The sequence below is a fragment of the Condylostylus longicornis genome, unplaced genomic scaffold (assembly GCF_029603195.1).
Source record: "Condylostylus longicornis isolate FDR11 unplaced genomic scaffold, ASM2960319v2 ptg000013l, whole genome shotgun sequence".
Lineage (NCBI taxonomy): Eukaryota > Metazoa > Arthropoda > Insecta > Diptera > Dolichopodidae > Condylostylus > Condylostylus longicornis.
This window is the reverse complement of record NW_026577982.1, coordinates 7218079-7231800: the sequence shown is the minus strand read 5'-3', so window position 1 is coordinate 7231800 and position 13722 is coordinate 7218079. Positions and strand designations below refer to the sequence as shown.

The 13722-nt window shown below is 21.9% G+C and overlaps 1 protein-coding gene across 1 annotated transcript in view; it reads left to right on the top strand.

Moving 5' to 3' along the window:
- LOC129605688 (TWiK family of potassium channels protein 7) overlaps positions 1–13200 on the top strand; it is a gene marked incomplete at its 5' end in the record, with an annotated part of 76437 nt that extends 63237 nt beyond the window's left edge. The window contains 7 exons of the mRNA XM_055515592.1: positions 9648–9809; positions 9893–10016; positions 10082–10231; positions 10328–10519; positions 10600–10715; positions 10789–10881; positions 12934–13200. Of these exons, the coding sequence (XP_055371567.1) occupies positions 9648–9809; positions 9893–10016; positions 10082–10231; positions 10328–10519; positions 10600–10715; positions 10789–10881; positions 12934–13107 (1011 nt within the window). The remainder of the gene's footprint in view (positions 1–9647; positions 9810–9892; positions 10017–10081; positions 10232–10327; positions 10520–10599; positions 10716–10788; positions 10882–12933) is intronic.
- Positions 13201–13722: the final 522 nt, after the last annotated feature.

The window sequence follows — 13722 nt, the reverse complement described above, 5'->3', positions numbered from 1 at the left end:
AAATTAACACCTTTAGTTGCCAGACCAGGAAGAATTTCTAATCTTGTGTTCTAAAACAGTTTTACAAATTAATTTTTGTCAATATATGATGGGATTGTTCCAAAATATGGACAATTTACACATACCAATTGCATTATAATTTTCAGTATTTAAAGCAAATTAGTTGAAAATTGTTGCATTAAGAGATTCTATTTTAAATTATGTTGAAAAACCAAACATTTTTACCTAATAATTATTAAATTTAATGAAGAAAATTTAGAAAATAAATAAATAAATTTTTTGTTTTTCCGGAGTATCTCTTCCATTCATTTTACCCTGAAATTATTCAAAAATAAATATTTTATATGTAAACTCTTTACTCAATAAAAATATTCCTTTCCCTAATTTTTCAATTATAAAAAAAAAAAACAAAAAATTTCCTCTTCAATTTCCCAATTTTCAAGGAAAACAAATAAAATGTGTTCCCTAATAAAAGTGACGAAAAATCAAATTAAAAATTTAAACATAGTACAGACCCTCAAAATCAATTTATAGTTCAATAAAAATGAATTTTTAAGAATAATTATTAAAGAAATTACGTATTGAAAATTTTAATATGAAAATCTTATTATGAATCTATTTAGTTTCAAATAAAAAATTAGAAAAAAAACATAATTCAAAAGAAATACAATCACCACAGTTTTTAATTAAAAAAGCTTTTAAATTGAAAATCTTACCAGAGCAGAAAAAAAATTAAAACACATTTTTATAATGAAAAATTAGAAAATATGGACAATAAAAATCAATAAAAACTTCATCATATTTCAAATAATAGAAACCACACATTTTCTACTCTTTTTTAAAATCTAATTTTCGGGAAGGAAAATATAAAATTAAAAATTGAAATTAAAATTTTATTGAATAAAAATTAATTGACTGTCTGATGTAAAAGTTTATAGTACCTACATTTTTGAATAAAATATTAAAATTTTTATTTAAAAAAAAAAATGTGAGGCATACTAATCGGAAGTTGAAAATCAAATTGCAAATTGAGTTTTAGACTTATTTGCAGTACTGATTTTATGAATGCGGTACAATTCTACAAAGGTTATGTAACGTACAATTTTGGAATGCACTAAATTTTTAATAATCCCCATGAAATATTCTTGTATTTGTTGAATTTTAAAGCATTATTGAAATTTTTAATAATTGTTCATTTTAGCTTATAATATATTCTCTTCAATCTTAAAATGATCTTAAAAAATTTGATTTCCACATTATTGACTTGCTTTAAAATCTATTCATATTTTCTAAAATTAAAATTATTGCTTTTTACGTAAAATTAAAATAAAATTTATTGGTTATCCAGAGTTGTTTTATGTGTTGAACAATTAATGACGTTAATAAAAGCATAAATGGAAGATTAATAATAATTTTATTGGCTATTTTTTTTACACATTAAGCATTAAAGTTTCAGCGTATACATAATACATATGTATATACCGACATATATATATATATTTTAAAGGTCAATGTTCAGGATCAGCAATTATTTATAAAAATTTTTCGTTTCCGTATTTTAAAAATGAAATTTTAAACAAAATTTATATTAGAATCATAATTACATCATTTTATTTATAATCTTTAAATTTTTTTTTTTGATATTTTCCAAATTTTTAATTTTGCACACATTTTCTTATAAAATGTTTTGAATTTTATTTTTAAATTTTTTATATCAAATATCTAGTTTAATGATTATTTTGATATTTTTGATCTTATTTTTCAAACTCATATTATTGCGTCTAGAAATTATTTTAATATTTAAATATTAGGCTTTTTCATAAACGTTATATATACTCGTATCATGAAATGTAACGAAAACTGGGCTATATTTGTGCTAATGAACGAATTTTGTTAAGCTACTTTGTTCATAAATATAGCCAGTTTTTCGCAATATAACAAAATTAGTTAAAGTAGCAAAGTTAAATTATATGAACGGTTTTGATTCTACATAATCATTAAAAATATATTGAATATTCATTACATTGTGTTTCTGCATTATTGCGTTTCGCAATTATTGTTTTACAGTATAGCATTTATGAAAATCTGTAATAATTCTACAGGGTATTGGATAATATCAAAAAAATTTTTGAATCACAAATTATTCATAACACTACTTTAAAACTTTACTTCATATTTTAGGGTTTTATACCTAAATTTAAAATTAAATCAAGTATATTTAAAAATTTGTTTTCAAACCCCAAAAACTTATAAAGAAAAATGCTTTGTCTTTATTCGAAAATCTTTTCCAAACATTGTTATTGATGCGATTAATTAGTTATACACTGCTAGTTAGTACAAATATACATTAAACTGGTAAAAAACTAATGTCATTATTAAACAAAAATTGACTGATTTAAATCAGCCTTGTAGACTTTCATAATTATACGAATATTGGATTTATTCTATTATAGGCAGTAAACATTCAGACGTAGCATTATAATTTAAACAGATTTAATATTGAGCTTCCTGCCCCCACTTCCTTTTATCATTCGAAATACTTCTTTAAAATATTTACCAAACTAATAAGAATAATCAATTTCATTGTTAACTTCTCATTTTAAAATCCTTTCATGATTTTTAATAAAAAAACAAGTTTCCAATTTCATTTCTTCTACACATACTTAAATATACTTAAAACTATCCTCAAACAATATCCTATAAGTTGATTTTTATTGCCATTCATGAATCATACATTTTTCAAATAAGTTTATAAAAAACACACATTTACATAATATAAAGTTATAAATATAGGTATATAAACAAATATTTGGAAAAATAACAAAATTACAAGTGTTTGAATATTGTGTATTACAATAATAAAAGTCAATAAGTCTTAATTTTACAAGATAATTTACAATAAAAAAAAAAGCAAATCTTTACATATCCTTTTAAAAATGTACTCAATAATAGGATTTGAATATTTTGACGTCAAACTACAAAATGTTTGCGTATTCATATATTATAACAAATATATTTATATATCTAATTGTTGTATGTATGCATGTCTAATGTAAAATAAAGTTATAATACAACTAAATCAAAAAAATTTATCCTTACATTTCATATTCTATACTATGATAATAAATATTGTGTATAGGTTCAAGGATATTAAGTTGTTTTTTTTTTCATATTCTTATAGAGGTCAAGAATACATTGTAGGATATAATAAGGATAAAAATTAACATAATTGATTGCAAAATCAACATTTGGAAACGATAGATCATAAGAGCTTAAAAGTTATTTAACAAAATAAATTCATGTGATTTATAATATAATTATGTATATTGTAGGATTAATTTTATAAATTTAAGTGCGGGAAAATTATTTAACATATTCAAATAAATTTAAAATTCTCATACTGCATTAAAAATAGATTTAAAATATTAATTCCGTTTTAATTAATGCGTCTATATCAGTTTAAGTGTCGTAACATTTATAATTCATTTCACACCATAGTTTCTATATAAATTCAAAACGAGATGAAAGAAGGATCTTATATAAAAAAACGTGTAAATTGAAATACAAAATTGTTTAGTTTAAAATCTTAAATTGTTGAACTTTTTACAAAAAAAAAAATTAATTCAGAATTTACACTAATTTAAAATATTATGTATATAAAATGCTTTACATTTCCTGAACTTAATAAATTTTTAGTTTGGCTTCAATACAAATTTGTTCAAGACTGCAATGAGAACATTATGATTAATTCCAACCATTTGAAGCAATTATTATGTAAGATAAATTTTCTGCAAAATTCATTCATGTTGAAAGTTCATCTAAATCTAATTTGTTAAAAGAAAATTAATAACAGTACTAATTGTTATAAAATAAGTCTGATTGTTTACAGAAATCTGACAAACTCAGTGACTTGATTTCAAAATATCTTTCATATGATTATAAATTTCAATTTTTTAAAAAAATTATCAGAAATTTCCAAATATATTGTTCCAGAGCCTTTTACATTTTACTACAGTGCCAAGTTTTATTATCACTTCACTTTCAATTATTGTATAAGTTTACAACTCTAAAATACAAAAAATATAATTAATTAAGATTATGTTTATGTATACTAAAATATGAATATATTTATGTATACTAAATTTGAATATAATTGCAATTAAATGTAAGTATCAAAAATGTACATATTTATTAAAAAATAAAATAATATCGTACAAGAAACTTTATCACTATAAGTATGCATTTTGTATATTATATGGCAATATACTTCTTCAATTATCCCCTACTTTTATTCAATCGATTTAATTAAAAAATCTAAATTTATAGATAAGTCAATTTATTTGAAATGGAAAATCACTTAACTCAAAAATTCTTCAAAGAGTTTCAATAAATTAAATTTTATTTTGTAAATATTTTGAAAATTAAAAATTATTATTATACAAGCACTCGAAAAACAAAAAAAAAAACAAAATTCAAAGTGAATTTCAAAGTGAATTTTTTAATAAATTTCAATTAAGTACAACGATAGATTAACATTTTTCTTTTTTCAATATTATTGATGTAAAGTTGTGGAAAATTGGAAAATTAAAAACACTTGTTAGGTGGTAGTCTTAAAAGATAAGCATTTTATATAAATGAATTTTTATTATTGAATATTGTAAGAAAAAATATTTAAGAAACACAATTAAAAATAACAATTTTCAAGTGGTGACATTTCATAAATTTTAATTTAAATTAAGTACTGACAGAAAATTTGACAACATAATTTTAATATACAGCAAAACGTAAACATTGCCACTTAATCTGTGGTAATTATGAAGAGAATTCAGAAGATGAAATGAATCGTTTCGTTGAATTGTCAACACTTTTTTCTTTTCAATTAATTCAATTATTATGGATGGAAGCAAAAAATTAAATTTAAATTGAGAAAGAATACACTTTAACATACATACATACTGTGGAACATACATGAAAAATTAAAAATAATTCAATGTTCCTCTTTGAGGATTACTTAACCAATGTATTGTTATGTAATCATAGGCAATTTTAAGTCTGATAATATTAATAAAGTCTGAGTAATGATAAATGAATGCATTTGAATTTTTAAAGAAGGCCATCACAATGTAAAAAATTAAAAACAACGTCCTAGATTAGAAGTAGTTTAATCCAATTTTACCGCCTAATATTTAAATTTTTTTAATTATATTTAATATTTCAGTTTTTTCAATAGTTCTATTTACCATTGTGCTTACTATTCAATATTTTTTTTTACTTTTATTCAATACATTCAAAATAAAAACATTTTCTTTCTTCTTAATGTCTTAGGCTTTACTCACTTTGTAAATAGAATATAATTAAAAATTAAATTTAGGCAAGAAGATCAATTTCAAAAATCCAATAAAAAAGGTAATTATTAAAATTTAACAAAATGATTTTTCGTATAATTTAAATACCAATTTCAAATCAAATCTAAATCTTTCAATTTTTTTCAAAAATTCCAAATAAATTATAGTTTTCATTTAAACTACCCTAAATTCTATACAATTTTGAGATAATTCACGTAATATCAGATCATTTATATAAAGATTTAATACAAAATTTTATTTTAATTCTATAAATAATTTTTTTTCTTAATGTTTCTATAATTATTTCCACAATTTAATCTTCAATATTCCAATATAAATAGCTCCAAGAGTATAACGTATATGTAGAATATTCATTTTGAATTCAAATTATCATCGTAATTATTACCAGCATGTACAACTAACTTCTAAAGTATTCTTATTTATATCAGTGATTCGACAATTTGTGAAATTAGTTCCAGGTATACCACAGCAATTTGCACAATCTAAAATATAAAAAAATGAAATGGTTACAATATATATGTATATAACTTTATTTTAACAAGTTTGTAAGAATATAAACAATTTTTAAATTGCAGAAATTTCCACAAAATTAAACTACATAGCCAAAGAGGAGATGAAAAATTGTGGATAAAATCAAAAAGGAAAAAAAAAATATTCACCTGAATAAATGAATACAGATTGAACCAATTCAATAAAAAAGAATAACGATAGAATTACCAAAATGATAACATAAAAGTAATTTTTCATGATGTTCACTTTTATTTTGTCACACAAAAAAAAAAATTTATGGAAATTTTCACCTTTTACGAAAGTCACCAACCACCAACTTTATCAAAGAATTGAAAAAATTCAACTGCAATAAAATTATAAAATGTTCTATGATTTTTATAGATTTATATAGAAAAATTTTCAAGCAATATACTTTCATACATATATGTATGTAAGTACATGTACAAAATCATCATTTAAGAATTGATTTATTGGTAGAAATGAAATAATATAACTGTAAATAACTATACAGAATGTAATGAAAATCGTATGTATAATTTTATTCTTTATTGGATTTAAAGAAGATACTCTAACATCAACATACTGCCCAAGAAAATTTAACTGAAGAATGCAGTATAATAAAATTTAACAGCTCGACCGTATTAACGCTATATGGTCGAAATTGGAGCTTTCGTATTCTTCACTTATATTATCACAATTTCAATATTATACCCGAAGAAATTCTTCAAGAAATTGGATGCCAGTTCTCAATTAACAGAAATAATGAAAAATACCTCAATACCGAGAAATTGGCAGATTGACTCAGTGTAATGATTGCAGCCAATCCAGTTGTGAAAAAAATTTACTATACATAACAAACTCGTCACCGAAATGAAATTTTATCCAACTTGTGCAGTTTACATTTTGATATTCATTTGGCGATAGCATGAAATTACAATAGCTCCGAGCGGAACTTTCTTTAGTATATGATGAAAGAAACACATTCACATTATCGTATTCCACTGTTAACCCCGTTCAAAGTGCAAAGTAGTCCCTCTCTATAGTAGGAGACATATACAAATAAATTGATTTCTAATATAAAATCATTAAGTCTAAAAATACTAGTAAAATTTCTAAAGCACTACTTAAATTTTTTTTTGAGATTTGCAGCATAACATTTCTACAACTTTCTATATTGAAAATTCTTCATTTTCATAATACAAAAATAACCATTTTGTGTAGTTGTACAAAACTGTGAACATTGGCAAATTAACATAAAAAATAATTTCCCGCAATAGTGTAAAATAGTAACCATGTCATCTTATATTATTTTATCATGAATATCAAATTCAGTTATTTTTAATTTAAAAATATTCTAAAATAATAGAATAGAAATAATAGAATTAAAGGTCAATATAGTCAGGTTTATAATACTGAATGAAAATTGTAGATTGTCAAGATTACTTTTAAATTAAAGTCGAATAAAATCTGGAAATGTTTTAAAATATAAAAACTAATTTACATATAATTTGCATTTAAATGCAAGTATAAAATATTATTCATATTATATATTTTTATTATATTATGTGTTTAAAACTTTTTTAAAATTAAATAAAAATTTTCAAACGACTTGAAATAATATCAAATTTAATCACATAATTATTTTAACAGTTTCAATGCATTTTGTGCATGAATTGCAAATATTTGTAATATTACATATTATTTTTCTCTTAAAAAGCAAGTTAATTTTTTGAAATTACTTTAATTGTTATCTAAATGGATTATTTATTCGAGTAAAAACTATATATCCTTACATAATTAGAAAATTAAATGAATAAATTACTCCTTAATTTCAAGTAATTTAAATAAGTTCTTCATGAATTTATAATGATATCTCAGCAAAAATTTATAGTCGTAAAGATTATATGGGTTTTGTAGGTAATGGATATAGTTGGTCATGTCAACTCTTTTTTATAATGGTGATGGTGCCATTAAAATATGTACAAATCTATCTTAAAATAAACTTGGAATTGTTGCTTTAATATTTTCTGTAGTGAATTATTTTTGATATTGTATAGCAATTACCATTATAATGATTTAAGCGATTTCGGCTATATTTCAAGGAAATAATGAACGTGTTGTTTATTATATTGATTTATGCAAAGTTTAAAGACTACTTCTTTCCCGATATTGAGAAGTAACGTTTGAAATAGTTCGAAAGTTAATCAATTTACTATTAAATTAAATTAGGGTTCAGATTTTCTAATTATTAAATATATATTTGCAAGAATTTGATTAAATATCAGTTTAACTCAATTAGTTTTAAATTTGTCGAGTTAGCATGGTAGAAATATTGCCGCTAAATCGACTTGAAATCGGAAATTAAACGGAAATTTATATTTATGTATAAATGCAATGGTAAATTTATAAAAATATTGAATATAATTTGTACAGATATGCTTTTGTGGACAATAAATAATTTTATTGCAACAATAATGAATACTTTCTATACTTTGCAGCAAATAAGTAGGAAAGTGGCTACAAAAACAACTAAGACGGAGCTCATTTATTTGCACAATATGTGTTAAACCTCGTTTATATTGCAGAATTTTTAAAAATTTCAGTTCTACTTTATTAGCTTCAAATTATTTTCTTCATTATGTTATTCTCATTTCCATATTATGTTGCAAATCTCTTTTTTTTTTTTGATAAAATAAAAAAACACACAACTAGCTATGTGAACTTTACATATTCTTTAGAACGAAAATTGTTATTGAAATATTGAAAAAAAATTAATCCATTTATTTAAGATTTTTAAGTTTATTTTAAAGTTCATATTTCAAAAAACTTTTTGTATAATTTTAAAATTTTTATCAAGTTACCTGACATGTAAAAATATTTGTAAAGCAATAGGAAATTCATATCCCATACAAAAACTTACTAAAGCAATTATATGAAAATGATATTCAAAGTTTTAAAAATAATTTATGGATTCGTTTATCAAAGTTTATTCAAAATTTTATACTCGTATAACGAAAACAATCCTGAAATATGTAGTAAGTGATTTATGTTACAAGAAAAGTTTATAAATATTGAAAAAATATGTAAAACAAATAAGATTTGTTTTCAAATTTACTGGAGAAATTCAAAAGAAACAGAAGTTTTTCAATTTTATTTTCAAAAAAATTTAAGAAAAACAAGTAAAATAAGAGAGCAAACGACTGCAACAGTGCTGCAATACGAACTGTTAACACAAATAAATTGCATAAATTTAGGAGAAGTTGATTTAACGAAAAATTTATAAAAATTTAAAATACTTTCGTTGTATTCTTTTCTTGTTTTGCTAGTTTTGAATTTAAAAATTTTATACTGTAATTGTAGCAGAATCTACAAATATATTTCGAATATGTACATTTTATTAAAATTTATTATTCAATTAATAAATTAAATATATATTTTAATTGTATACATATAAAAATTTTTATACGTTAATCGAATATATGCACATATGAAATCAATTTGGGGAACTTCAATTTACAAGATCACAAAATTTGATTGAAAATACAACTTAAATTCAAAAATATTTAAAATATATTTTTTTAACAAGTTAAATGCATTTTAAGAAAAGGTTCCTACAGTATAATCTGGCAGAACTTTTATAAATTTTATTTCAATAAATTGATTAAACAGGTCTCATATTTAACATGATTGTAATTACATACTAGTTTTTTCCATAAATTCTTAAACGACCATAATGTCTAAAAATGTTCTTCTATTTTATTTTCTTTGCAGATATTTAGAGAATTAGAAAGACCAGCTGAAATTCAAAGGCTACAACGTTTAAAAGAAGAAGTTAAAACACATCGACAAGCCTTTGTATGGGCAATCTTAAATAATACTGATATGAGTAATTTAGATTATTTAGTTTCTTTTGAATTAGGAAAATATGAAAAGGTATAAAAAAAAATATTTAATATTTAAACTATAACATTGTTACGATGTCAAAATAAAATATTTTTAATTCATACATTATATAGGCTGTTCAAGAAGCTGCTGAAGGTGGTATTTTAATAGCTGCTGATAAAGATTTTCCACATAAATTCGAAAAGTGGAGCATTATGCAGGCTGTGTTCTTCTCTTCCACTGTTTTAACTACAATAGGTATAGTTTATAATAAAAATAATTTTAATTAAAATCATATTGAAATAATTATTTTAATATTTTAGGTTATGGTAATATCGTACCTGTAACAACATACGGTCGAGTTTTTTGTATGTGTTTTGCATTAATTGGAATACCATTAACATTAACTGTTATTGCTGATTTTGGACGATTATTTGCTACTGCCGTTTCAACAATTATAAAACGTTTTCCAAGTAAATTTTCAAATAATATTTGATTTATAATTTATATTTAAATGGAAATACAATTTTAATTAATATTTTCAATTGCATTTGATTGTATAATTTTAGAGTCTGCAACTTTAACAAATATTGCTGGTAAAACATGGTTTATAGTTCTATCAGCTGTATGCTTCCTTGGATTTTATTTGGCAATTGGTGCTGGTCTACTTCTTCTTTGGGAAGATGATTGGTCATTTTTTGATGGCTATTATTTTTGTTTTATTACAATGACAACAATAGGATTTGGTGATCTTGTTCCCAGTAATTTTATTTCTGAAAAAAGAAAATTTAAAATTTATTTTAATTCTAAATTAATTTTTATATATTTTCTTTTATTTTAGAAAAACCAAATTATATGCTTTTATGCACATTATACATATTAATAGGATTGGCATTAACAACCACTATCATAGAATTAGTTAGAAGACAATATGCACAAAGTTGGCAGAAATTACAGGTTAGATTTTAAGAAATTTTTTAAAAATTTTTGATATATAAACTAACAATAATATAAATTTTTTGTTTTTTAGGCTCTTTCGGGACCAATGGCAGAAACATTAAGAAGATTAGGTGAAACAGCTGGAACCGGATTAGATTACACAGCATTACAAAAAGTTCTAACGGTAACTAATTAGCTGAAATAACAAAAAACAAATTAACAATTTTCCTTAAAAATATTTGTACCAAAACTATTTATATCCGATTTATTTAATTAGGGTTTATGTTTCCTACAAAGTAGTTTAAACCGTGTAATTTTCCACTAAAGTTGTTTTTTTTTGTGCATATAATTATTAAAATTTTGCAAAATACCAATTTTTTGCAACAGTGCAACAAAATCTATTTTAGTATTATTTACTAAACGTCATTTTTTATTTGTTAAACTGACCTATTGCTTATCAAAGCCCTTAAAATATTTTAGTTCCGAAAAATAAAACTTGTTTATTAATTTCATTTTTTTATTTACTTGTTTACTAGTGTGATTTCGAAGCAAACAAACAACTAAAAAAAAATTATTTTATTTATGAATTATTTGCAAAATTCCATTATTCAATGCATTTGATTTGAAATACGTAACAGAATATTTCAATTATAAAATGTACGTATACTTTGTTACCTGCGGGCTTGATTTTTTAAAATATATAATAAAATTAACCGGAGTAGTCAAAAATTTCCTATTAGATTTACGTGCATTTTACCATTAATAAAATAAATATTTTCGACTTCTTAATGCCTCGAAGGTAGAAGAACCTTAACTTACGTCATCAAACGAAGAATATTCGTGCATGTAAATTATTATAAAGTTAAGTTTCTAATTAGTGTGCCTTAATTTTTATTTTGCATTTTTAATATTAATGCGACTAATTTTATTTCAATATCAGAAATATTACAAGTACATTGGTATTTCACTTTATATAGTATTTATTTCAATAATTTTTTTTTAAATTTAACAAGAATTGATTATTGCTTAAAATTTTAATACCAGTTTTTCCCAGATTTTTTTTTTTAAATAATTTACATACATACATTACATACTCGCATTACTTGATTAACTAGTAATACAACTTTATTTTTGTCAAAGCATTATATGGCGATCTAAAACTTATTCTATTTATGAGTTACATATATTTATTAAAATTCATACATATAAGAGTTCATTACCTGAACCCAAAAATATTAGGTACTTAAATTCACAAAACAATTATTAGACTAAAACATAAATAACATTTGAATAAGAAATAAATATATGTATATACTCATTTTATGTATTTTGTATGTCCAGTTTCTTCTTTATTGCAGTTCTATTCCATACATTTTAGTTGTTACAATTCATAAGTAGGTAATTAACAGAAGAAATTCGGTCAACATTTTGTTTCTTTAACGTTCTCTTATTAAAAATTGAATCAATATAATTTAAAAAATTTAAGATTTTTAAAATCGTCTGGGATATTGCTATGCATTATAATATTTATTCATATTCAATTCACGAGAGTTAATTTACTATGACTATGATTAAAATGTACTTTATAAGTCACCTTAAGATTAATAAAAACTTGTTAATGATGACAACTTGCTAATATTTTTTTTAAATAATAAGTATTTTAAGTCGAAATACCAAGTTTTTCGAATTTCAAACTCTAAATGCAATTTACTTTATGAACAAAAATATTCAAATATTGTAAATTCTATCAAATTAATAATTAAATCAAGAAATTCGCATAAATACGTAATGTTATGATGATCACATTGATTCATGTAATAATATTAGTAATAATTTAGTAAACGCATAATTTTATAAAAATACATAGTTAAATATAACTATTAAAATTGAAAACAAACAATAAAATACTTGACATTTAATATAACCCTCAACTTCGAATATGCTTATTTTAATATTGGATTTTTCTTGCGTTCATGCCAAAATAATTTACACGCTTTGTTTTATGTACTTATGGTTATGTACCTATTTTACAAATTAAATTAATTTATTTATTTTTTATACATCAAATGGCCATTTATTTCATAAAGTATCTATTAAAAATACGCAAACGCACCTTCGTTTCAAAACTCTCAAATTTAAATTAATTTCGAAACTTATGACAAATACAATACAAATAATTTTATGAAAATTAAAAAAACATGCAAATTTACATTTCTTTTTTCAAATTTAAAAATAGGTTTCAATGCCGAAATGGAATATGTCATCATCAGATAAAAATTCAAAAAATAAAGAACATGAAATTGCAGCTTTACAAGCCATTACTAATGCCATTTTACAGGAGGTTAAAGAAGCTCAACAACAAAAACCACCAAAAGTCGTTCAAATTGTAATTTACGAGTCTTCAGTTTAGAAATTTTTTTCAATTTATACATAAATATTAAAATTTAGTTCTATTTTTTTTTAAAATTAAGAAAATTTGTTAAGTTTGTAATAGTTTATAATATATTTATGGTTATGCATTTGTATATTTAATTAATTAATTATTATTAATAATTTCTTAAATAATTATAATTGATAATTTAATATTTAGTTTAAGAATTAAAAAAAAAATTTAATTAAAAATTTTAATTTATGATTGAAGAGTTTTTTAAAATAACTTACATTTAAATATTTTAGTTTAATTAAAATAATATTTCTAATATTATAATATTAAACTAAAATATAAATATTAATAATATTAGAAATATTATTTTAATTAAACTAAATTTTTGTTATATATTACAATTAAAAAGATTTCTAAATTTTGTTAATCCAAAAAAACAATCACAATTCATTTAAAATAACAATTGCAAACTTTTAGCAATTTTTGCAAATGATTACTTAGGCCGGCAATTAATGATAATTTCATATAATTAATTCAATATTGTAATTATACTGCAATAATTAAAAATTAATTTTTCAAAAAAGTGTACAAAGTAAGATTTGCTAAAACTATTTCTAAAATTCGCTAAAACATATTTCGGAA